We start from the raw sequence: 26,880 nt of genomic DNA, 5'->3' as shown, positions 1-26,880 counted from the left end.
AATGCGCTAGAGGAAGCTAAGAACTCTAAGCACCCTAAGGAGTGGATGTGAAGGGCCTGCAAGCAGTAGTCATACTGGAGCTACACACACTATCATTCAATGTCTTCTATAATGCATAGTACCGATTACTATTGCAATGTATATATACAGTGTTTACTACCATTTTGGTCAATATTATATATACACCTGCCACTGGGCCTATAACTGAGGGTCCATGTAAAGCTACTGTCTGGACTAAGACTGTATACTGCACTTTTCATTTTTACCTCTCCCTATTTTACCGATTATAGTCTCCATTGTACATTTAGTGCACACATTCTGTAATAAACTAGAGGTGTTTTCATTTACTTCACTGATTCCAACATACAGTTCAATAGATTTTTATCATATATGGGATTTCATCAGCCCTACTCCTATTATTAAAAGTATCTATTCAGAGCCAGTCATTTACTTTCATGTTTTATTGCATAGTCATTTTCTGGGGGTAAAGTCACCATTTCTACACACTATAGTGAGCTGCACTGCAATTTCCAGAAGTGTAAAGTGCTGAAAATTATGCTGACGGTACACGTATATTAGTATGTTCCCATATCATGTGATACGCTACATACACGTTTCCTTTGCCATGCACAAGAAGAAAAAAAAGAAGGACGACACATTTATAAAATGACAACTGAACAAAGCCCTTACCAATCGCAGATCTATTACATCTAGAATCATGAAGCGGATACGAGAAGATGTTTTCCTTTCTTTAATAATTTTATCCATTTGGTTAAAATACTGATCCATGCGAGGCTGTTGAATATTAAACATTTGCATTAATGACTAACCATGAAATGACTGGAGATTTAGATGCACGGTAAAGTTACCATATTACTGCCAAAACGTCAGATAGGTTATGCTATAGAGGGAAGAATATGTACAAGGGTCAATCTAGATGTTAACTCTTTTGCTGCCTAGACTAATATTACATTAAAGTGAACAGTCATTACATCCCAATTCACATTTTCTGAAAGTAGAAACCTGGCACACTGAAAACATTTTACAGTAAGACACCTTCAAGCTTTTTTGTGTCATGTAAATTTTTGTAAAAAAAAAATTAAATAATGCAGAGTATGGCCACATGGGGCAGAATTTCCTTAGGAAAATCTGAAATATGTTATACAGATTTGTCATTGTATATCTGCATAAATGCACTGTAAAATGTTGTACATCCAAGGCTGCAAATCTATAGTCCATCTATCCTCAAAAAAAAAAAAAAAAAAAAGGGATAAAGGTTCAAGCTCACAGAGTTCATACATCTACATGAATATATTATAGTCTCCAGAACTAAAATATTTGAATGATCCAAAAGCAGTTAAACTAGTTAAGAAATGGCCTGAGTAGGTGCAGGGGGTGATTAGATCTCCTTACTATACTATAGTATAAAAATAACCCTAACCCCCTTCCTGAATGAGGCAAAAATAATACATGTTATTAGTGAGAGGGGATAACATGAAAAGTTCTTGCATCTTCCCCTTGCAGGGGGAGAGGTGACAGTAAAAGGCTGTGATCTTTCTTCCTGAAGTCACAGCTTCCTTTCCTTTAGGGTCCTTTAGGGTCCATTCACACATCCGTTGTTTCTTTCCTGATCTGTTCCGTTTTTTGCGGATCAGATCTGGACCAGTTCTGTAACCATTCATTTTCAATGGGTCCTGAAAAAAAAAATCTGACATTGAGCTGTCAGATTTTTTTTCAGGACCCATTGAAAATGAATGGGTACAGAACTGGTCCAGATCTGTTCCGCAAAAAACGGAACAGATCAGGAAAGAAACAATGCACGTGTGAATGGGCCCTTACACACACAGAACCAGAAATAACAGTCTTACCTTGGCCCTTTCAAAGTCCAAGTCCTTCCCAATTGTGGACAACAACCGACATAGACACTCCAAAGACTCCTCATCGTGGTTCTTTAGTAACTTTACTACACAATCGTGCATAATGGCTTCGGTCAACATTTTCAACTTGAAAAGCTCACCAATAAATTTAATATTACCAAGGGATCTGCGCCTAGCACTATCCCTGGCTTCTACCAACGCGTCATTAAGTCGTGTCTTTTCCTCTGGCTTCAGAAGAAAAAAAATATAATATATAAGGTACTGAACAGTTATAATACGACAGCATATAGCAATAAAACATAACTTTCAGATACTAGGCTGACCGCACAGCATGAAAAAAATATAGAAAACAAGCTAAACTAGTACCGTTGTAGCAGCATCCATCTCTTTCTGTTTCCTTTCAAACACCTCATCATCATCTTTGTCCTTCTCAAATTCCTTCTGGCAGCGGTTCAGTAGCAGCTTGCGGAAATTGACAGTCACTCCCGGCTTGTCTGTAGTTGGGACCTTAAGCTGGAAAATGAAAAAGAAATTTCAAAAGGGTGAAATGGGGAGAAAAATCATAGACTAAGCAAAAGTCTAAGCAAAAAAAAAAAAAAAAAAAAAAAAAAAAAGAAAGAGCAGCAAGATCAGACCATGCATGATTTATTTATGTATTTACCCAAGGCTACTTTCACACCACCGTTTACTGGATACGGCAAAGGTTTAGCAAAAACGCTTCAGTTACTGATAATACAACCATCTGCATCCGTTATGAACGGACCCGGTTGTATTATCTTTAACATAGCCAAGACGGATCGGTCATGAACTCCACTGATGGTCAATGGGGACGGATTCGTTTTCTATTGTGTCAGACAAAACGCATCCGTCACCATTGACTTGCATTGTGGGTCATGACGGATCCGTTTTGTTCCGCATCTCAGGACGGAAATCAAACTGCAGCAGTTTGCTCTCCAGTATGAGAACGGAATGCATTTTGGAGCATTCCGTTCAGTTACGTTTGGTCCCCATTGACAATGAATGGGGACAAAACTGAAGCATTTTTTTTCTGGTATTAAGACCCTATGACTGATTTCAATACCGGAAAATATTAACGCTAGTGTGAAAGTAGCCCAAGCTGGTTGTACAATAGACTATTAGATCAGTGGGGGTTCTACCGCTGGAACCCTCACCGATCATGAGAATGGGGGCCCTGTAACCCACCCCCCTGAGAAGAGTGGATTGGCCGGTCGCACATGTGTGCGGCCACTCCATTTCAATGGGAGTTCTGGAGATAGCAGAGTACAGCAATTATACAAATGAATGGAGCGGCCGCATGCATGTACAGGGCCTTTCAAAAGAATCTTTTTATACAGCCTTGACAACCAATCCGTAACACCTGCCTAACTATCAACCGCTGCACCTGTGGGTTTAAATGGCCGGATTGTCGATGACCAGCCATTGCAGACGGGCGACAGCTGTGTAACACAACCAGAATCTGCCATGTGTGGAGTAGGCTGCACTCCTGAGCGCACTCCATGCACACCCATTTACCTGCAACATATTTGTGGGGTAAAGGCTTTGAACACCTTGCTCAGCAATATTTTAATTGAATTTTACTCATTTTGAGCTAAAATTCTTTTTTTTAAATTGGACTTCATTAACCCCTTAAGGACATAGGACGTACCGGTACGCCCTATTTCCCGAGTCCTTAAGGACACAGGACGTACCGGTACGTCCTGACTTAAAATCGGCATTCCGGCGCCGCGGGGGTTAATCGGAACGGGATGCCGGCTGAAATCATTTAGCCGGCATCCCGTAACAATGCAGGGGGGGGTCATTTGACCCCCCCGTATCGACGATCGCAGAAAACCGCAGGTCAATTCAGACCTGCGGTTTTCTGCGTTTCCGGTCCATTCGGGTGTCCTGTGACCCGATGAACCGGAAAAAGACTGCGATCGGTGGCGTAATTATACACCACCTATCGCAGTCCGAGGATTTGGAGAGGCGGTGCTGGCCCTGGTGCTGAACGCCGCTGTCCAGGGTGCTGATTGGAGCAGGGGAGAGAGGCGCGAGATTCAAACTTCCTGCGCTCCTCTCTCCCCTCCTCTTCCTGTCCAGCACCCTGACCGTGCAGCACCATTCGGCACCAGCTCCTGCGTCCCCCTAATCGCCATCCATCACCCTCCTGCACCCATCGCCACCCAGGTAGGTTAGGGTCAGTGAGGGAGAGGCACCGTTAGGCAGGGAAAGAAGGGAAAAGTAAAAAAAAAAAAAAGTTTATTTCAAAACTTTTTTTGATCCATCCATCAGACCCCCCCCCCCTGCCACTTGCCCCCCCCCCCCCCACCAGCCCCCCTTCCACCACCAGCCCCTCCCCCTTCCCCCGACCCATACGCCCAGATTGCCTCCGACTCAGAGCCCTAGTGAGGATGAGGATGACCCCACGTTCCTTTTGTCATCCGCATCCTCCTCATCATCGGATGACGATGAGCCACCAAGGCGGCGGAGACGCCGCCAGGCGGAGCCAGGGGCCCCACATGCTAGGGATCCTGTGGCCCACCCTAGTACGAGCCGCCCTGGGGTTCGTACTGGTTTCCCGGCCCACCAAATAAGTCCACCGGAGCCCCCTGCCGATGAACTTAGTTGGTGTCCCCCAGTGGACTTTGAGCCTGAGATTCCGGATTTTGCTGGCAATCCTGGAATCCAGATTCCCACAGTGGGGTTTACTGAAATTGACTATTTTAGTTTTTTTTTCAGTAACCCACTGGTGAATCTGATGGTGGAGCAGACGAATCTGTACGCCCAACAGTTCGTCGCTCAAAACCCAGGCTCATTTTTGGCTAGACCCGGTGGCTGGACGCCGGTCAGTGCAGCCGAGATGAGGACATTTTGGGGCCTCGTGCTGCATATGGGTCTAGTCCAAAAACCCAGTGTCAGGCAATACTGGAGTGGGGACGTCCTATACCAGACCCCACTGTACAGTATGGTCATGACACGCTCCCGGTTTGAGGCCGTCCGAAAATGTCTGCATTATTCTGATAATGCAGCATGTCCACCCCGAGGTGATCCTGCCTATGACCGGCTGTATAAGATACGGCCGGTCATCGATCACTTTGGGGCCAAATTCATGGAGGCCTACGTACCTGGAAGGGAGGTCGCGGTTGATGAGTCTCTCGTTGCGTTCAAGGGGAGACTCAGTTTCCGCCAATACATTCCCACAAAGCGGGCGAGGTATGGCGTGAAGCTATACAAAATTTGTGAGAGTACCTCAGGGTACACTTACAAATTTCGTGTGTACGAGGGGCGAGATTCCCGTATTCAACCCCCAGAATGTCCCCCCACTCTGGGTGTTACCGGGAAACTCGTGTGGGACCTTATGTAGCCACTGCTGGATAATGGTTACCACTTGTACGTGGACAACTTTTATACCAGTATCCCCTTGTTCAGGTCCCTTGCCGCCAGATCCACGTTCGCGTGTGGGACCGTGCGGAAAAATCAACGCGGCCTCCCTGCCTACCCCCTCCAGGTACCTATCCCCAGGGGTGAGACCTGTGCCCTTACCAGTGGAAACCTGTTGCTGGTCAGGTATAAGGACAAGAGGGATGTCCTTATGCTGTCCACAATCCACAGTAACAGCACCACCCCAGTCCCTGTGCGAGGTACCGCGGCAACGGTCCTCAAGCCCGATTGTATCGTCGACTACAATCGGTATATGGGAGGAGTTGATCTCTCTGATCAAGTCCTCAAGCCATTTAACGCCATGCGCAAAACCCGGGCATGGTACAAAAAAGTTGCGGTCTACTTGGTGCAGGTTGCCATGTACAACTCTTTTGTACTATGCCGAAGCGCTGGCAGCACAGGGACATTCCTCCAATTCTATGAGGCAGTCCTCAAGGCCCTGATCTTTTCGGACCGGGAAAGAGCAGGCCGGAGTACCTCGGGAATTGGAGGCGCCCGGATCGTCCCTGGCCAACACTTTCCAGGTGTGGTCCCCCATACTGGAAAGAAGGGACGAACCCAAAAAAAGTGCAGAGTGTGTCACAAAAGGGGGATACGGAAGGACACCACCACTCAGTGTGACACGTGCCCCGATCATACGGGCCTCTGCATTATCGATTGCTTCAGGGAGTATCACACTTCCATAGAGTACTAAATTTTTATAATCCCCAACAGTCCACTAGAGAACATAAAACACTATGGCTCTCAGACTTGAGACACAGAAACATTTTTTTTTTCCCAAAAAACTATTAGTTTTAGAGCAGGCATCCTCAAACTGCGGCCCTCCAGATGTTGTAAAACTATAACTCCCAGCATGCCCAGACAACCTACAGCCATCAGCAGGGCATGGTGGGAATTGTAGTTTTACAACATCTGGAGGGCCGCAGTTTTTAGGATGCCTGCTTAGTGTCTCCAAAGTCTGAGAGCCATACATATTGGGCATCGTCGCGTGCGTAAAAGTCGTCGCTATAAAAATAACTTTTGCCCAAACCCCTCGGATGAACGGTGTTAAAAATATAAAATAAAAACGGTGCCAAAACACCCATTTTTGGGCAAAATTTCCATTTGAATCCTTATTGCCGGTAATAAAGCAAGGGTTAACAGCCAAACAAAACTCAATATTTATGGCCCTGATTCTGTAGTTTGCAGAAACACCCCATATGTGGTCGTAAATGGCTATATAGCCGCACGGCAGGGCATAGAACGAAGGGAACTCCATATGGTTTCTGGAAGGCAGATTTTGATGGATAGTTTTTGTTTTGACACCATGTCCCATTAGAAGCCCCCCCTGATGTAGCCTAGACTAGAAACTCCAAAAAAGTGACCCCCATCTAAGAAACTACACCCCTCAAGGTATTCAAAAGTTACTTTACAAACTATGTTAACCCTTTAGGTGTTCGACAAAACTAAATAGCGAATGTAGAAACAATTTTAGAATTAAATTTTTTTGTTACATTGCCTCAAAAAGAGTAATATAGAGCAACCAAAAATCTAATTTACCCCTAAAATAGTCCCAAAACAACAACCACCTTATCCCGTAGTTTCCTAGATGGGGTCACTTTTATGGAGTTTCTACTCTAGGGGTGCATCAGGGGGCTTCAAATGGGACATGGTATAAACAAAACCAGTCCTGCCAAATCTGCCTTCCAAAACCCATATGGTGTTCCCCTCCTTCTATGTGCTACCGTTCGGCCAAACAGTAGTTTACGACCACATATGGGGTGTTTTTGCAAACTACAGAATCAGGGCAACCCATTTTGAGTGTTTGGCAGTTAACCCTTGTTTTACTCCTGGAAAAAATTGATTATATTGGAAAATTTTCCAAAAAATAGAAATTTCAAAATTGTTTCTCCATCTGCCATTAACTCTTGTGGAAGACCTAAAGGGTTAATAAAGTTTGAAAAAACAGTTTTGAATACCTTGAGGGGTGTAGTTTCTAGAATGGGGTCATTTTGGGGAGGTTTCTATTATCTAAGCCTCACAAAGTGACTTCAAACCTGAACTGGTCCATAAAATTTTTGGGGATTTTGAAGATTTCTGAAAATTTCAAAATTTGCTTCTAAACTTCTAAGCCTTGTAACATCCCCAAAAAATAAAATATCATTCCCAAAATGCTACAAACATGAAGTAGACATATGGGGAATGTAAAATCATCACAATTTTTGGTGGTATTACTATGTATTACAGAAGTAGAGAAACTGAAAGTTTGAAATTTGCTAATTTTTCAAAATTTTTGGTAAAACTTTTATTTTTTTATGCAAAAAAATTTACTTTTTTGACCCAGTTTTAGCAGTGACATGAAGTACAATATGTGACGAAAAAACAATCTCAGAACAGCCTGGGTAAGTCAAAGCGTTTTAAAGTTATGAGCACTTAAAGTGACACTGGTCAGATTTCCAAAAAATGGCCTGGTCCTTAAGGTGAAAATGAGCCCGGTCCTTAAGGGGTTAAAAGTTTAACAGCGTTTAGTTTTTGCGCACTTGCAGACTAACAGGCGCTCCCTTAAAGGGAATGTGTCACCAGTTTTATGCTGCTGAATCAGCAGTAGGGGGCGGAGAAGATCAGGAGCTCAGGAATATTCAGAAGTCAGCATGCGCTGGAGCTGTTCAATACAGGAGTCAATTAAAGAAAGTGACCCTAGTTCATGTGGCCCTTGGTTAGGACACTATAAAACTGGTGAGATTAAACTTTAGCAGTCTGCTAAGAATATGGCTTAAATGACCTGTCAGGAGTCCACAGATAAGCAGCTGCCCATCTGAAGGATTCAATATAAAAAACACAAAGCAAGCAAATATACTGAAAGTAAAAGCTACAGAACAAAAACCTGCTGAAATTTTTTGGTAAAGATCAAATAAAAAATAATTTTTAGGCCTAAATGAGTAAAATATAATGAGAAAAATTTCCTCAAAAGGTGTCCATAGCCTTTAAAAAAACAACTTGTTTTGTCCAAATGGAACCACTAACTAGATTTCAACAAAAATATGGCTCCAACCCTGAAAAGTAGACAGACATTTCCAAATTGGATAATATTTCACTCCTGGTGCCCTATGACGACCTACTGCTGAAGTGAGACAATAAATCTACCACTTACCTTTCAGTCAGCTCCACCAGTTGATCTCTGAAGTGTCACTGAACTGAAAAAACTTTTGATGCCAGTGACCTATCAAACGTTTTGATCTGTGCGGGTCTCAGTGCTTAGGCCCCCACAGATCACTAGAATGAGGAAACAGAAGTACTCACATAGGGTGCTCTCTGCTCACTTTAGGATAAGGAATCGAGATGGGCCCATAGACTTTCGATTGAGCCCATCTCCTGCAGAGATCGATTGCCCTATGTAAACGCTTCTCTCCTTGTTCTAAAGATTGGTGGGGGTCTCAACAGACCTCCACCAATGACATGAGAATTTTACAATTCAGTAACACTAAGGCTACATGCTCACGACTGTTTTGCAGTCTGCAAAAAAATAAATAAACAGATGACAGATGTATGCCATCCGTTTTTTTTTTGCAAATCCATTGTAACAATGCCTAAAACGGACGAAAATAGGACGTGTTATATTAATTTTTTTTGCGGGGCTACGGAACGGACATACTGATGCGGACAGCACATTGTGTGCTGTCCGCATTTCTTGCGGACCCATTGAAATGAACTGGTCCGCATCACATCTGAAAAAAATAAAAAATAAACGGAACGGACACTGAAACAAACAACGTTTGTGTACATGTAGCCTAAATAGAATGTCCCGTCAGAACTCCTTTCAGAACGCAGGAACCAGAATAATCAGCAAATTATCAGGGAGCTAGACCCAGGACAAACAGCAGGTTCTGCCAGGGAATCCTGCACCCAGCCAAGCAAATGATTAAGCCAACCATGCATTACATGATCGGACAAATTTGTAAAAGATGCTCCCACTGAGCAGCTATCTAACCTGGCTCTAATAGTACATACAGCGTAATGTTTCTAAGCAAAGCAGACTTACCCCCATAAGGCAGCGGCACATATTGGCATATGCAACAGAGAAATTTGGCTCAGAAATGGCCTTTTCAAATATTAGGTCAATAACACCCTTCAGTCTATCCTCTGAGTCAATGGGCAAGTCCTGGACTTGCTTCATCAGCTGTTGGAACATCTGTGGGGTCAGCTTGTTGAGGATACTGCGCACTCTGCGGAACAATTCCTGTAAAGGGACGACACATGTCAGTGCTAATCAGGGCCAAGACATCCACCATACATATAGGAAGAAATTTAGGAAAGAGGTAACAAGAGTACAAATGGGAAACTGTCAATTTCCATTGCTGTGCCTTGAAGAGCAATACAAATTTGCTACAATGATGTCACAGTAACATATTACCCATGCAATAGGCCTTTTAGGACTGCACTCCTGTATGATGTTATGGCATTAGGTGAAATATGGAATAAAATGTATAATTTAACACTGGTACAGTTCTGCATATGGAAATGTCACACCATGTATGCCTTCCCAAGGGACCCTTCAAACACCAACCCACCTGGGTCTTAATATTTTCTGGTTCCTCTTCTTCGCTGGCTCGCTTGTTGGTCGGCTTCCAGGCCTTCTCTGCTTTGTTTAACTGTACGTTTTCATTTAATGACACTGCTGCAATGATTTTGCGTGGCTCTTTCCTGGGTCCCTGTTGAGACCGTCGAGGACCAAGATTTGCTGGCTGCAAACAGCAACAAACAGTGTAAACACAAATAAAGATAAATTTCAGGAATTTTACAGTATTTTTATTTTTTTTAAAGATACTTACTGGACCACGGTTTCCCATAGTAGGTCGGCCTAAATTGGCAAATGATGGTGTAAAGTCTGGCCCACAGTTCATACTAGTTAATCTTGCGGGATCTAACGGTCTGAGGGGAGCTTTGTTGGCCTGCAAGAACAAACAACGGTAGTCAACAACTGAAGCTACTAGTAGAAAAACTAAACAAAAAAAAAAAAAAAAAAAAAAAAAAAAAGGGTACCTACCTTGTCTAACACTACATCAGTAATCTGAGGGAGACCCTCTGGTTTTTGCATGCTTGCCACTATAAACTGGAAGCCAAGTAAGAATTCACGGTCATAACTTTTCTTTTCCTCAGGACTTAGAGGTTTCCACTGTTCTGAAGAGAGATTAAAAAACGTGGTGAAATGCCTATAATCTGATAGTCCAAAGATTTTACGTGTCAGTCAAGCAGTTTCATTGGTAGAGCACAAACTGCTGCTTGCATGCCATGATCAGGTCTTTTGCTCCCAGGATGGAGATTGTGTTGATTACTACTAGTGCAGAAGCCATATGGGGAGATTCATCAAGTCGGGTGCAGAGGAAAGCTGGCTTAGTTGGCCACAGCAAGCAATCAGATTGATTCTTTCATTTTTCACAAAAGCTCTGAAAAATGAAAGATGGAATCCGATTGGTTGCTATAGGCAACTAAGCCAGCTTTCCTTTGCACCAGTTTGATAAATCTCTCAATGCTCCTGTGACAGGCTATCTACTAGAAGAGTCATTGAATCATGTAAGCAAGTTCTGGTGGAAAAAAAAAAAAAAAAAAAAAAAAAAAAAAAAAATCACAAAATAGGGCTTTTGCGACTTTGCACTCGCTTTTGCAAAATTTTGCGACTTTTTCCATTTTCACACCACTCACTCCAGTTTTGTAATGTGGATGGAAAAGAGGGTGTGGCTAGCTATGTTAATGAGTTTCACTCCAGTTTTAGAGACTTAAAAAAAAAAAGTTGCAATCTCACACGAGGAGGGTGGAGTAGGAAAGCTGGAGTAGCTTCTCTGGACAAAAAGGTGTTAGGTGTATAAGACAAATTCATCAAGTAACAAGAGACATTTGATAAATATGGCATAAAGTACTCAACATTTACTCAAGAAAAATGTTCCTCATGATAAATCCCCCCTAATGAATGTGCCTTACCCTGTTTGTATTTGTACTTAAGATCTCCTGGCTTTATATTTTCAGCATCCAGCTTGTCCTCTTTCTCTTCCCATGTCTCATCCTGCTCCTCTACAGGGACACTGGGGGTCTGCTCAACTTCAGGAGCAGCAGCAGGTGGGTTAGCAGGCGGCTCCGTGGCATCAGTAGTACCATCAGTCTGCTAAGGGGGACAAAGTGTAAACATTGTAGCTTAGCGAATTAATGTGGTTGAGCCGCCATAGAACCGCTACACAAATGTCTGATAAGTGGGGGTCCTACCTCTGGGGCCCTCACTTTATGAGAACAGGGGTCATCGGACCACTATTCTGCCTGGTGAAATGGATCTCGGCTAAAGGTTATACCCACGTATGGCCATAGCCCACTTACCTCTCTCCAGGATGCCTTCACCACACTGTGAAACAAGGGTCCACTGGGAGAGATGTACTAAGGCTGGCATCACAAATGGTCAATCACCAAGTTGATTGGCTCAAAATGTGCCAAATGTATTAAAGGGCAGGGGCACATTTCCAGGCAGTTCGAGCATAAGACATACCAATCCACGCCAGATATGAGCTGGCGTACATTTAAAACTATTTGCTCCGGTTTCTGGCATAAAGGATAGTAAATTTGGCTGGCAACAGGAGGCCATGCCACCTTTTAATAGTGGGAGGGGCAAGTGAAAAGTCGCATATTATGATGCAAATATGGCATGCAGCATAATTTGCGACTTTTACGCTAAAATAATGGCAAACACTAATAAATGCCCCTAAATAGGTCTGGACAACGAGGTGGCAATCTGACAGACACTTATGGCATTCTAGGACTAAAAAATCCTTTTACGCCTTTAGTACAAGGGGTGGACTAAAACCAAATAAAACAAAAGTGTTATTTAAGGTGAAATAAAAACTTCCAAATACGACTGCAGACTTCTCTTACCTCCTTAAATGCATCCAACAGATCTCCGCCTATATCTTTCCTGTTTAAATCCTTCATTTTCCTCCTCTTCTTTGGTGCAGATACGGCAACTGGAGTGAAAAAACAAACAACTCTAGCAAATTTGTAACGGAAACAAATAAGACTGATTCAAATCCAACCAGGGCAAGAGTTCTATGGACACTGCATGCGGTTGTGCTTGCAAGGCTTTGCTCCCACACTCTGAAAACATGTCATTGGACCTCATGGCAGTATCGACCCCTCCAAAAGGCTGACAGTGCTACATGGCTGAGGTATGAAGTAGTTAAAACATATCTTGGTGGATTGTCATACTAGCTGTATGACCAAGAAGCTTTATCCTGCCTTGTGCCACAATGTACAGGGTCCACTGGGCAGTCCCTTCCTGTGAAGTGTCCTGGGCTCCTCAACCCCTCCAGCATGTGACCAGTGCCAATTGCGGCTGTGTGAAGGAAGCTACTCTGTAACGGCCAATACATTAACAGAAGGGCTGGCTTAGCTACTGAGCCAGTCAGCTAGCCTCCTTCACACAACAAGAAACTCTCCTGTGTCAAGACCAAGTCGGAAATGAAGGCGTCAGGTCTTGCACCGGTATCTGGAGATAATGTGCCTGTATTAATTCAAGTATACTAGTGTGAAGCAGTTTCTTCACACATAAAATTAGTTGTTATCCAACTATACCTTTATACCCATTTCCTCTTAAACTTATGTTTTAATCATTTTCAAGTAAGCAATATGAAGATTTCATTACCTGCCACAGGAACATCTGCTGGCTTTGCAGTCTGTGAAGCAACTGGCTCTGGCTCAGGAGGGGGTTCCTTTCGAACATCCTCAACTTCTGGTGTAGGATCAACTGGCTTCTCTTCTGGCTCTGTGATCGGGCTAACATGAGACTCGTGTGTGTCCTGCACCTCAGGTTCCTGTGGGTCAGAAGATTCCTCTCCATTTGTTAGAAGCTCCTCTGGTTGAGCAATTGGAGAATCCAAGGAGGGCACAGAATGGCAAACTTCAGATGGCTCTGGCTCTGCGGGTGGCACAGTCACTTCTTCAGGGAGGCCATTACTAGGTTGAGGATCTTCAGAGGGCAAACTCTCCAGAGGACTTTGCTCTTGTGTAGCTTCTGTATCAGGTTCATTTGCTTCTACAGAACTAGGCTCTGCTGAACTTTGGGATGGAGGAGCCTGTGAGGGAAAGTCTACCTCTGAAACGGAAAACGATTCCTCCTGTGGTAAAGGAGATTCCTGTAAATCAGACACAGCAGTCTGGGGAGGGATTAAAAGCTCCGGCTGAGGTTGAATGATTGGAGCTTCAGAGACAGGCTCCATTTCTGTAACAGTTATGTCTGCAATGCTTTCTTCAGCAGAATCTGGGTCCTCCTGAATAGCTGTAGGAGCCTCTGGCAGCATGGATACCTGAGTTGACGGGTTTTCTAGCAAGGGCACTTCCTGTGAATTAAGAGTCCCTGGCAAAGGTACAGACAGCTCAGGTGTAGTGTTAACAAGTGTCAAGTCTTGCTCACAAACAACTGCCATGTTCAAACTTGCTTCTGCAGGAGGAGAGGGTGAGGGACTATCTGATGATCTGGTCAGCACTTGGGTGGGCTTTGAGCCATCATCTTTATGAAAATATAGAAATGTATATAAACCAAATGTTAAGTAGACACAAATCTAGGCCTAGTACAGTCCAAAGTAATGGGGAGATTAATTCCACCTTAAAGGGGTTGTCCGGGTTCAGAGCTGAACCCAGACATCCCTCTATTTTCACTCCGGCAGCCCCCCTGACAGGAGTATCGGAGCAGTTCATGCTCCGATGCTCTCATTTGCCCTGCGCCAAATCGCACAGGGCAAAGGCATTTTTTGGAGATCCGTGACATACCGGGGCTCTTCATGGGGCTGCCAGGAAGTCCGGTGACTTCACCGGCACTGATGGGCAGGATTTAGCACTGCCCTAACTAGTAAAACGGCTAGGGCAGCGCTAAAACCCACCCATCAGAGCTGGTGACGTCACCAAACACACTGCCGGGCGGAAGTTTCTGCCCGGCAGTGTGTTACTGAAAACAAAAGAACCCTTGCCCTGTGCGATTTAGTGCAGGGCAAGTGAGCGCATCGGAGCATGATATGCTCTGATGCTAGCCTGGGGGGGGGGCTGCCTGGGTGAAAAAAAAAGGGTATGTCCGGGTTCAGCTCTGAACCTGGACAACCCCTTTAAAAAGGTTAGGAAAAAACCAAACCAGTCAGGGAGAAACTGCGTCAAATCGGTCACCAGTGGGGCATCTTGCAAATATTGCTAAATACACTCAACACAAATTGGACCACCAAGAAGATAAAGCTGTAGAATCATGTAAAGCACAGCATCGATAAAAGCATCATGTGAAAAAAAAAAAAAAAAAAATGAAAAAAAAAAGTTATGCCCCTCCCATATGCCACAGACGAGCTAGGTGCTTGAAAAGAGACACCTGCTACTTCCTTAATTTGCACAAACTTACAGCTTAAGCCACTTTCACACTGGCGTTTGAGCCCGCTTGTGAGATCCGTTTCAGAGCCCTCACAAAACGGAACAGTTTAGCCCCAATGCATTCTGAATGGATAAGGATCCGCTCAGAAGGAATCAGTTTGGCTCCGTTGCGTGTCCATTCCGCTCTGGAGGCGGACACCAAAACGCTGCAAGCAACGTTTGTGTCCGCCTGACGATGCAGAGCCAAACGGATCCGTCCTGACTTACAATGTAAGTCAATGGGGCCGGATCCGTTTTCACTGACACAATATGGTGCAATTAAAAACGGATGACTTTCAATGCAAGTCAGGACGGATCCATTTTGACTTAGACTTTATTTTGAAAGAATAATGCAAACGGATCCGTTCTGAACGGATACAAGCATTTGCATTATCAGTGCGGATCCGTCTGTGGAGATACCAGACGGATCCACACCGAACGCAGGTGTGAAAGTAGCCTTATCCTTCTTGGTGTTTCAATTTCAATGTTGAGGAGCATACTTTTCCCCAATTCACCGCAATACCTTTTGCCAAGAGAATGACATTTTATGACTCAAAACAGACTAGTGTAAAATAAAAAGTAATAACATACTAACGTTGGCATAGTATGTCAGTTCATATAATTTTTATACATGTCTAAAATTCTTATACCTTTCTTATATCAGGCAGCTGACCTCTATTACAGTAGAATGGTATAGCTTATGTACCAGTCCTGTGTACTGTATCCATGGCCTAACTGAACATGGCATCAGACATGTGACACTTCATATAATAATTCCTGATATTCAGCAAGTAGCAGTAATTGTCATACATGTGCCAGGTCAGCACACATCTACATGATAACTAAACAGAACTAGAGGTGGAATTATGATTTTTATTTCACATATCTGCCTGCCTGTAGGAGTTATAAAATTGCCACTTGTTTGTAGGTGATGTGGCCAATAATTAACAGAAATGCGCTTAAATTAGTATTTCTGGCAGATTGCAGTGCAACGGTCACGCCAGGTCTTTAAAAAACAAAACAAGGGGGCGTGAAGAATCCTGCTCCTCTCCATAACTCCATCAGATCCACCACCAGGTATACGGGTTATTAAGATCGAAGTCTAATAAATGTGTCCCATAGATCGGTTTCCACATGGACACTGACAGACCTGATGTAGAGGTGCTGCTGCAGGTAGTAACTGTACATTAAGTTGCCCCTCAATACATTACTATTCTGGGCAGCTAACAAAGCCTGGTCAAATGACTGACACCATGTTTAGTACTATTCAGCACACTTATGGATAAAATTACTGGACTAAAATGGGCTGCACTTTTTTTTTCTTTAGAGAGGCTACTGTATGGATATAGAAGTCTGAACAACATTTGAAATTGCTCAACATCCTATTCTCTAAAGAAATGCATTTAATGACAAACAGTCTTGTAAAAATCATGTAGAGAACACAGGGTAAGGACTTAGACAAAGGGGTGGGGTGTAACGGGTTATTCCAAACACAGCCTTTCATGGTTAAAATACCCTTCAGCCACATCAATAAAAAAAATAAAAAAGGCAAGGCTGCTGAAATGCAGAGGCAAAAAATGAAATAAATAAAATGTACAGGTCATTAAGGGGTTAAAAGAAAAACCAACACACAAATCACCTGAACACTACTATTATGCTTACCTGGGCGTACTACAATAGGCACATGGACACTCTCTCCATTCGCCTGCACTTCAGAGCCTACAGACTAAAAAAAAAAGAAAAAAAGAAAATTGGAATACCTAATGGTCTATCCAACAGATTATCGCTAATGAGCATTCATAGTAAAGTTAGCAATGATCTGGTGGTGTAAATGGATAATTTGTGCTGTGTAAACACTATCTGCTGCTGGGAGACGAGTCTATATGGAGAACAATACTGTCATTAGTGATCGTTCCTCCCTGTACTCTGGAGATCGCTGCATGTAAATGCACTGGTCTCCTCCGTTAGCGATCAGCAGACCGTCAGGAAGGAACGCCTCCTTCCCGACAATCAGCGCATACATCGTCCTGTGTAAAAGGGAACTTTAGGCTATGTGCATCAAAATCAGATTAGTGAGGAGTCAATTCCCAGCATCCCCACGACAACTTGCTTAAAAGGACTGAGGCACTTGGGTGAGTGAGGCAGCCTGGTGATCATAGCCGTGCTGTAAACTCTGACGTAGCCGTGTGTTATACTTCATGCAGTTCTCTACCAAGACGAAGCTGCGGTACCACACACAAGAAGTGCAGCCCCCTCAAACAGCTGGTTGTGGGGCCACAGGGAATCAAACCTCCACTCACACTGATATTGATGGCCAAATACTCAAACGGTCACTACTTTTCAAACTACGTAGCATAAATCCTAAGTACAGTTAGAAATAAGGAACTAACAAATGCCTCGCTCTCCAGTTATCAGCTCTGCCCAAACATTCTATGATAAAGCCGTCTTTAGAGACCAAGATGAGCTGTCAGCTCAATAAAATATCAGGATTAAAAACGCCTACAGAATGGAGAAGGGAGGGGAGCATGAGTGAGTTGCAAAGTGAGACAAGCAGAATTAAGAGGGAGGCGGAGAAGCTAATATTAAAAGGGGTTGGCAAATTTCCAGTGTAATTTTTGTAAAAAATGTCAGTCATGTATGATCCATACATGACTGTATACTGTCTCCCCTGTCCTAATGCAAGCCCCCAGCTACCCCAATGTCAGTGAACTAAACAGTCGCCTTCATCCATCCTCTACATCCATGGCTTGCCAGATAGCAGTGTCCAATTGCCCCCAAATGTGTACATAGCCTTTAAGTCCCAAAAACCCATTAGCACTTTGGGGATTGACTATGCATATTGGCATATTGATCCATGATAAATATTAAACCCTAACTTTCCATGACGACTACATTTGAAAGTATGTTCTGAATGATCCTAAACAGGGTGGGTAGTTAAAAGGGGTTGTCTCACCTCAGCAAATAGCTCTTATGTGGAAAAAGTTAATACAAGGCACTTACTAATGTAATGTGATTGTCCATATTGCCTCCTTTGCTGGATTCATTCATTTTTCCATCACATAATAAACTGATCGTATCCAGGGATTACAACTATCCCGCAATCCTACAGCGGTAGTGGTACTTACACACTATAGGAAAAAGCACCAGCCTCTCTGGTGCCCAGAACAGTAGGGCACACAGGCAGCTCCGGTCACGGCCACCTTGCATATGCTCTGCAGCGGTGGCTGTAACCCCGAGCAGCATATAATGCAATGGAAAAATTAATCCAGCCAAAGGAGGCAATATGGACAATCACAATACATTAGTAAGTGGCCTGTATTAACATGATAAATGCCATTTACTAAAGCGAGACAACTCCTTTAAGCACAGCATGGATATGATGCAGCTTTTATGAGTAGTTCAGGATTACCTGTGGAGGCGTGGGTGTCGATGAAGTCCGTCCTCCTGACAAAATTTCATCTGTGACGTCCTTTCCTCCTTGGTTGGGATCTCGAATCCTTATCTGATTCATAGATAAAAATAAATCTATTAAAGCCGTGCCAGCTTTACCATACTACATATATGCCCAATTCCAGATGCCTATGACCTTCTTTGCTATGCCACTTATTTGTGTGGCTTTTAACAAGGCAGGTTAAAGGTCAAGCAGATTCGAAAAACTTCCGGGACCCAGCAACGGCCACGTGGACAGAAAACTTTGCCACATACTGTAAGGGGAATGAACAGAAGCCAAGTCTCTCTGGAGAGCTGCCAGATCCCAAGCTCAGGCACAGGACGGCAGTGTGCAAACAAACCCAGAGCAAAACGTTATACAGCAGTTTCCCCTGTCACTGTGCACTGACAGCTGTGTAGAGAACAAAGCGCCAGAAAAGCAGAGCACACTACTCCCTGTCCCAGCATAAACAATCCAACCATCAGTAACCAGTACAAAGCAAGAGGGCTGCAGATGTCAAGTAAAAAGGCTCCTTAGTAAGTAAAAAAGCACATTAAACTCACCCTCAGCTGAAGCAAGTATCTATGCATGGACAGCGTCTAGGATGCTATGAGGCGGAGTATCGGCTGTCATTAGCACAGCTTCTCCTTGTAAATTCCCCTGTCCTGAGTAGTTATTTTGAGGTCACCTTTACAAGTCTAAGTAATGCTGGATCACACGGTCACACCCAGAAAGCTAAACTGAAAAAATAGATTTGTCCTGACCAAATGTTAATGTGTCAGCATAATGTAATTCATCCGTACATGGTCTATGGTATGTTATATCATCTATATAGGCGTGACATTCGCATCAGAGATCTTCACACCTTCACAATGTTAAGGATTATAAAATCAAGCAGTCTTAATCTTTCCTTTAATCTATTCACTTCATTGTAAGCAATTCCTGAAGGAGAATCTGTCACAAATGTACACACCTCTTTTTAACACCATCTAGGAACATGACGGCAACATCGTATTTGTCGCTGCCTTGTGCGTTAATCCTAATGTGCAAAAGGAAAGGAGCAAATATGGCACAAAAATGACCCGAGCCTAAAAGGTACTCTGATGCCTTGGACCACCCCATGAATTACAGTAATGTATAAATAACCTAATGGACGCTGTGTTCACTGCTGCTTCCCCACTATGCACCTGCACATTCACCAAGATGCTGAGGACTCCTGAGCGTGCGCACACAAAATGGAGAGGACTAGGAAAAATCTACTGATCTGAACATAGTGCTCTTTAGGCTACTTTCACACTGGCGTTTTACCTTTCCGTTTGTGAGATCCGTTCAGGGCTCTCACAAGTGGTCCACTACGGATCAGTTTTGCCCTAATGCATTCTGAATGGAAAAGGATCCGCTCAGAATGCATCAGTTTGCCTCCGTTCAGTCTCCATTCCACTCTGGAGGCGGACACCAAAATGCTGCTTGCAGCCTTATTCTGTCCGCCATGTGGTGCTGGCACACAATGTAAGTCAATGGGGACGGATCCGTTTTCTCTGACAATAGAAAACTGATCCATTCCCCATTGACTTTCAATGGAGTTCCAGACGGATGAGTCAAGGCTATAGAAGACATAATACAACTGGACGGATGCATGCGGTTGCATTGCTTAACAGAAGTGTTTTTTGCAGATCCATGACGGATCCGCTAAAACGGTAGTGTGAAAGTAGCCTTATACTGTTAATGCTTTACTGCAGTTCATGAGGTTGGTACAAGGGCACAGAAGCCTTTTAAAGGGGCTCCCCTCAACATGCCAGCAATCATTTTCTATACTGATGCTGAAGTGCAAGTGAAAGAAGCTCTGGTTCACCACACATTTTAAAAGCAGGGGATGTGTACTGTAGTAGAACAAGCCAGAATCCATTTTCTATGACATACACCTGATCTACTAGGGCATATGAAAGCTGTTTAAATGAGAACGCCTTTAAAGGCCTATTCCAGCTTCACATTTTTGATTGCCTATCTAAGATATATAGAAGCTGTAGTTACCCTAAGCCACCACTACTATGTAGGCAGCATACAAGTAAGCATTGTAGAGATTGCAGCTCTCACACAAGCACCGCAGTCCCTTCAAACCGCTGGGGGTGCCAGGACTCCAAGACCAAGCGACTGGATATTGATTGCCTACCCTTTAAAGCTACAGACTAGGAGCTCCCTAGTCACTGAAGAAAACCTGACGTGAACACAGCAGGTGTGCTGCAATCCACCTTATGGCTCCTTTTCTCCACTTGGAGCTGCCACACTGGTTTTTCACGACAAACTAAAGCTGCATCTGGGGTAAGAATTTTTTATTTTATCTGGGGTCTGCATTTATTTTGGGCCCTGGCGTCTTCTGAATTAACTTTGGAGTATGACTAGAAGTGACTACATTTTGTAATCTAGTATGAGGTACATGTTAGTTTAGAGGGCAATGTGACTTACATTAAAGACAGATCTGTATTTGGCAGTCTTTATTCATTTTTGGGTCTAGTTTGGGGACTAAATCAGTCTTTGTGGTACCACCCCCACTAGATTTTATTCCTGGCAGCAATGCAGCCACCAGAGCATACTAATGTAGGACACAGAACAGATCTAAGAAGAGCTTGACAAGAGTAAGCATGGCTGGCGGAGTCATGCAACCAGTTCTCTACTCCTCAGCCACCACATCTTATTAGAAGTAGTCGGTCGGGTATGGATCAAGGCTACCAGCGCAGGCCGCCAAGATGGAGAGGGAGAGGAACTGGGACTCCACTTCAGTCTTGGCAGAATTTTACAGACCAGTGTGAAGCAGACTTATGAATAATTCTATGTTCTCCATTTGGTTAGAAGTTATGGAAGCTACTGGACATTTTTCTAAATGATTCTGCCAGAAGCAGGTTACAGTCTTCATGTGGAAATTAAATACCTGGAAATTCCATGTATTTTCCTGCATTTGTTTTCAACAGTAATTTATTGATTTTTAATGCATTTTTAATTTACAGGTATTTTCATTAATGTGAATGATCTATTAATAAAGAAAACTTTTACAAGTTTCATTGGTTTCGGCAGCACCTCAAATTTGGATAGTTTTGTAGGATTTTGATTGTTGAATACAGTAATTGTGGATAATCTGTCGCTATACACATACACATACACACACATACATATATATACATACATTATACACACACGTCAACATACTATTCATTAAATAGCAGCAAATTATTATTTAAATCATTAACTACTTAAATAGTATTTAGTTTAGTAGGTGGAGTGGGTGTTGGACTTGCCGATATGAGTTATAAAATAATTACCGTAGATACAAATATATTTAAATGTAAATATGTAAATCGATATTTTAAAAAAAATTACATGTATATATGCAGGTATGTATACATAAAAACATACATTTAATCATCTTTGGAAATAAAAGGATAGTTGTTTTACAGATATATTTTGATAAATCAATATTATCTTTATATTAAAAAGTCTTTATAATTAAAGAAAAGTTCAATTTGGTAAAAAACTAAGGAAGTTTGGATTCCATGAGGACCAGTATTGTGGTTTTCTTCAGGGATAATGAGTATGAAGCAAATTAAAATTTTCCTGCATCTTTTAGGACTCAGACACACGACTGTATTTTACATCAGTGTCTGACATACAGTTTACGCAGTTACCAATTCATTACAATGGGCCTGCCCAAAATAATAAAATAAAAAATAAAAAGGGGTGGCTGGAGGACCCCATCGCCAAGCGCTCTCCCATTCTAGTGAATGAGAGCGCACCGCACATGTGGCCACCACTCCAATTAATTTCTATGGAGCCAACAGAAATAGCTGAGCCAGTGCTTGGCTGTTTTCAGTGTCCCCATTGAATTGACTGGAGGACGGCTGCGCATGTATAGTGCGCCCTACATCGCCTTCCCCCATCCGTTCTCGGTGTAGGTCCCAGAGGTGGAACCTGCACCTATCAGACAATGAGGGCTTATCCTAACAATATGCATCCATTGTTTGTGATGGGAATACCCCTTTAAGGTTATGTTCACATGAGATGAAAAGTCAACAGAAACACCTGCTGCCTATGTCACACAGCAAGTCAATATGTGCACTGACGACCCCCAACACTGCACGAGAGACTCCAGCAATTCCAGAACATTTTATACAATACCACTAACATTTCATAGAACAGCTCTCACCAAAACGGCTTTTTTTCTGTACTGTGCACTACATAAGGATTAGTCTCTTTATAACAATGTAATCCTGCATTTCATGTGTGTAGGGTGTTCACCTTCAACCCTAAAACAGTGGGTAACCAACTGCAGGTAGCCTGTACTCAAGGGGTGCACAAGCAGTGAGGACAACATACCAGCCCCAAATTATTTTTATGCAGCCCTCTACCATAAAAAGATTTCAGGGAACCAAGGTTGGAAATCAATGCAATGGAAGTCTTGCTCTTGCACAGCCACCATAGAATACATTACATCAGAGTCTGATCTGCAATTGTTCATATATCTGGACTTCTCTAGAGCATTTGACACATGAAAGGTTAGTATATAAAATGAGAATGCTCGGACTGCGAGAAAACGTCTGTATGTGGGTAAGTAACTGGCTCGATGATAGAAAACAGAGGGTGGTTATTAACGGTACACACTCGCTTGCATAGTAAAATATAATTTTTGGAGATGACCCTAAACTGTGTAAAGTAATTGACACGGAAGAGGACAATATACTACTACAGAGCGATCTGGATAGATTGGAGACTTGGGCAGATAAGGTTTATCACTGATAAACGTAATTGAATATATTACTATAGTACGTGTCACTGCAGTGCATATGTACACAATTCGGAGCAGGATGGCCTGCAACCAAGAGACAGAAAGACTTTGCCCATAAAGCTCTGAAACCCCTTAAATTTACCGTCTTTCGCTCTCTCTTTGGAGGAATCGCTTGTTGTTGATTAATCATCACTTGAGCTCCTGGCACCCCGGGAGGAAACTGCTGCTGAGCCGGGTAATATGCACCAGCTACATCAAAAGACCAGAAGGAAAAAGGCAAATTAGAAAATCAAAACAGAAGAGTTAAAAAAAAAAAAAAAAAAAAACATTTACATGCCTTAATTTTAACAATTTTCCACCCTCACCAGATGAGACGAAAGCCTATAGCCCATCTGCTAGCTGGCAAACTTACATCCAGTAAGTCACTTGTATCACTTCCCCCACTAAACATTGCAAGCTCTCCTACATCCAGCTACACTGAACTAAATATAGTCAACGCTTGATCATATAAACATCATGAAGGGGGAGGTGTAGAGCACAGCTAAAGCGCAAACACAATGGGTAAGCCCCCAAATAAAGTTTTGGACTAATAGCTAACTAAACAGAACTAAAATAGAAAAATCCCTTCATTTTCAGATGCCAGATTACAGAAGCTCAGAGTGCTGCATATTTTTCAGGCAAAGGCAAGAATTTGGTTAGTTGCAAGAAGAGAAAGAAAGCCAATTTGGTAAACAGATTATTATTTTTATTATATTATTTATTTTAAAATCAGAAAATCACTAAAGGCCCCATACACATTAGGCTGCAGTCTACAGTTGTCGGTGGGATCTGCTGACAATCTTATGTGTATGGGGGATGTCCAGAGAATTGGGCATATTGAAATTTAAACATTACTTATTAAAGCCCCATTCATTCCATGGCGCTGTACATACGAGTACAGGGGTATACATACATAATACAGGTAATTGCACTAAGCATTAACAAGACTAGATACATCCGATCCTTTTGTACTCTCGATAGATACGGTGCTGCCAGGAGTCTGGCAGCGGCTTTCTCATCTCCCCATTGAAAACCTGCATGACAGAATGTGTATATGTATAGGGAGTTTGGGAGAGAGCTTCCAGCCAAACGAGTGTTTGGCCAGGTATATAGGCAACTTAACGTGGTTTTCCAAGACTTAAATATCAATGACTTATCCGCTGCATAGGGTGATCAATATTTGATCAGTGGGGTACAAAACCCAGGAAACCCACTGATCAGCTGATTAAGAATGCACCGGCAGTCCAGGGAGTGCAACAGTCTTCTTGCAGATTTTCCTAGGCCAGTGGCGGCACATTCATCAGCCATGTGCCCTTGGCACAGCTCAGCCCTATTCTGCAATACCAAGCACAGGCGCTGTACAATGTAGATCTGGGAGGAGGCCGTGGCACGCACAGCAGCACCGATGCCTTCTCAAACAGCTGATTGGCGGGGGTCCCGGCAGTCAGACCCCTACCGATCAGATACTGGTGACCTATCTAAAACCCTTTTACGGGCCCTGTTACATGGCCTGATGCAATATGAATAGTGAATGAACAATCGTTACTACGATTGTTCACACCCCCCCCCCCCCCCCCATTCAGTTTGCCTACTGTCAGCAGCACCTCCTTGTTTACATAGGCAATGTGCTGCCAATTATCTACAATTTTAGGTGCTGCGTGAAAGAGTTTGATCATTTGTTGGGAGACTGGTAGCACTAGCACCATGGGCGAGTTATCAGGAACGAGAGTTCATATAAAAAGTTAATTTCCGATAATTTGCCTGATCCCTGGCCAGTGCAATTGTTTAGATTTCTGTAGCAAATTTGGTGCATATCCACATCAACCCCATCGTCATTCAACAGGGCTAATCCTCAGCATTCTCACCCAAAACAAGCAGCAGGAATATCTGAACATACCCTTACAACAAAGAGCACTTCTCAGCAGTCATCTCATTCTCAAATGTCAAATTTACAATTACAAGTAACACCGGATCACACCCCTGAGCGATCTCAACACTGAGCATGCACACGATCCTCTACCATGGATGTCAGTTTAATGACCAAATATCTAATGTAACGCAAACTGCTGAAACTGGAATTGTAGCAGCTCAGGCAAGACATGATACCACCATAATCACACAAAAGAAAAAAATAAGTTTTAAAAAAACACAATAAAAATGAAAACCAATCAGAACAGTACTTATTTAATTTATAATAAATAAAAAATATACGTCTCCAACCCAGAAGAAAAAAAAAAAAAAAGATTTTGTATAGTTTTAGGCTCCAAAATCAAAGCCTCTGTGTAACACTCACCGTAAGTGCCGAACTCTGTGGGGCTGGCACTAGGAAAGAATCCTGGGGCACCTGGTTGTACAGGGTACTGTTGTGTGGGCATCACATAAGAACGACCCTAGAAATGAAATATGATTCAGATTAACTTAAATCCTTAAGGGTTACCACAAGAAATAGTGGTAGGTTGTGGTGGCTCACTACCACGTGAAGTTATAATAAAAAATAAAAAAAAAGGTAGTGGACTAACCTGTCCTTGAATATAGTAGCCCTGGGAGGCGTAGGACAATTGGGAGGGTATCATCATCACCTGGGAACCAGCGGGGTACACATGGGCAGGAGGCACTGGACGAGCTGTAGATCCAGTCTGAACTCTAGTAGCGGTGCTCGGAGGTTGTGTCCTGCTTGGATAATAATGCTGAACAAGAGTAGAAAGATCAGAAAAGATTCACCAGATAAAGGAGAAATCACATCGACTGCAAAGGAGTGTTAATTACCTGGTAACATCTCTATAAACTGAAATCAGGCCAAATATACAAGCTAAACATCTGTGGCAACCTACACCACGTCATGGCTACCACTGGTGATACACTGGCCTCTGTCTAGCATGGAGCAGCCAAGGATGCCTGAGACATCCAACCCACAAATTAAAAAAAAAAACTAAATAACGATATGCGGGTAATTCACATTTTTACCACAGGGTTATTAAACAATGCCACAAAAAAAATAAAAAATAATAATAATTCCAGGACAGCAGGCTTATACTTCCAAACATATGTAGATTTGCTGAGGATGAATTAAGAGCCTATTTGTAGCAAGGTAATCAAGATTTCAGTCCTAAGGTACCGCCTGACCGTGTGGCAGGCCGCACATAGCCAAGCCACAGCTTTGGGGCATGCCTTCACAATTGCATAGGGCATGTTGCAGGTGACAACTAAGTCCAAATGAATTCAAATAAAAGGGTCAATTTCACAAAATGTTCTTAATAAAACCATTTTGCGTCTTCTGCAGACCTATGAGTCTCCATGTCTGACCATGCAGTCAATACTCCATTCCATCTTCTTCCTACTTTTTTCTAAATGTACAGTACTGTGCAAAAGTATTAAGCAGCTGTGGAGAAATGCTGTAAAGCAAGAATGGTTTCAAAAATAGAAGTGTTATTAGTTTAAATTTTTATTTATTCCACAGCAAGACAATGATCCCAAACATACAGCCAATGTCATTAAGACCTGACGCACACAAAATGTATTTTCTTTCAGTGTCAGGTTTTTTTTTTGCGGACCGTATATGGAACTCAGTGTGCATTCGGTTTCCGTTCCGCAAAAAAATAGAAGAAGATGTCCTATTATTGAGTATAACAAATAACTGGGCACTCTCAGGATATCTGCACCATTTAGAATTTATTTGCATATAAAATCAATAAAATGTAGTGCAATAATGGCAATGAATCACAACAGTGGTCAATAAATAATACCTAGATTACTAAATGGCATACTTAAACTGCATAGGTTAATAATATGAGGCAGCATACACTAAAATACACAATAAAACTAATGGGATACAATATATCTAAAAATCGAGATAAACAGAATAAAAATCGGAAAAAAATTGAAAAAAAATCGATACAGTATCTAGTAGGTTTCGATTAGTG

At 42.7% G+C, this 26,880-nt stretch overlaps 1 protein-coding gene across 4 annotated transcripts in view; it reads right to left on the bottom strand.

The window, feature by feature from the left end:
* The window catches only part of EIF4G1 (eukaryotic translation initiation factor 4 gamma 1), an 86,915-nt gene that overhangs the window by 19,950 nt on the left and 40,085 nt on the right, over window positions 1-26,880 (bottom strand). For 3 of the 4 annotated variants that reach the window (XM_040428515.1, XM_040428516.1, XM_040428517.1), the window contains exons 4-17: window positions 25,480-25,647; window positions 25,254-25,350; window positions 23,064-23,170; window positions 18,127-18,219; window positions 16,380-16,443; window positions 12,976-13,839; window positions 12,210-12,298; window positions 11,274-11,454; window positions 10,342-10,475; window positions 9,866-10,246; window positions 9,337-9,534; window positions 2,244-2,390; window positions 1,869-2,105; window positions 691-795 (exon numbers count right to left, since the gene is read on the bottom strand). In XM_040428515.1, the coding sequence (XP_040284449.1) occupies window positions 691-795; window positions 1,869-2,105; window positions 2,244-2,390; window positions 9,337-9,534; window positions 9,866-10,246; window positions 10,342-10,475; window positions 11,274-11,454; window positions 12,210-12,298; window positions 12,976-13,839; window positions 16,380-16,443; window positions 18,127-18,219; window positions 23,064-23,170; window positions 25,254-25,350; window positions 25,480-25,647 (2,865 nt within the window). The remainder of the gene's footprint in view (window positions 1-690; window positions 796-1,868; window positions 2,106-2,243; window positions 2,391-9,336; window positions 9,535-9,865; window positions 10,247-10,341; window positions 10,476-11,273; window positions 11,455-12,209; window positions 12,299-12,975; window positions 13,840-16,379; window positions 16,444-18,126; window positions 18,220-23,063; window positions 23,171-25,253; window positions 25,351-25,479; window positions 25,648-26,880) is intronic. The other variant, XM_040428519.1, reaches the window with a different exon arrangement.

Source organism: Bufo bufo, chromosome 4 (assembly GCF_905171765.1).
Source record: "Bufo bufo chromosome 4, aBufBuf1.1, whole genome shotgun sequence".
NCBI lineage: Eukaryota > Metazoa > Chordata > Amphibia > Anura > Bufonidae > Bufo > Bufo bufo.
Note: the sequence above shows the minus strand (reverse complement) of the source record. Positions and strands in the feature narration are given on the sequence as shown.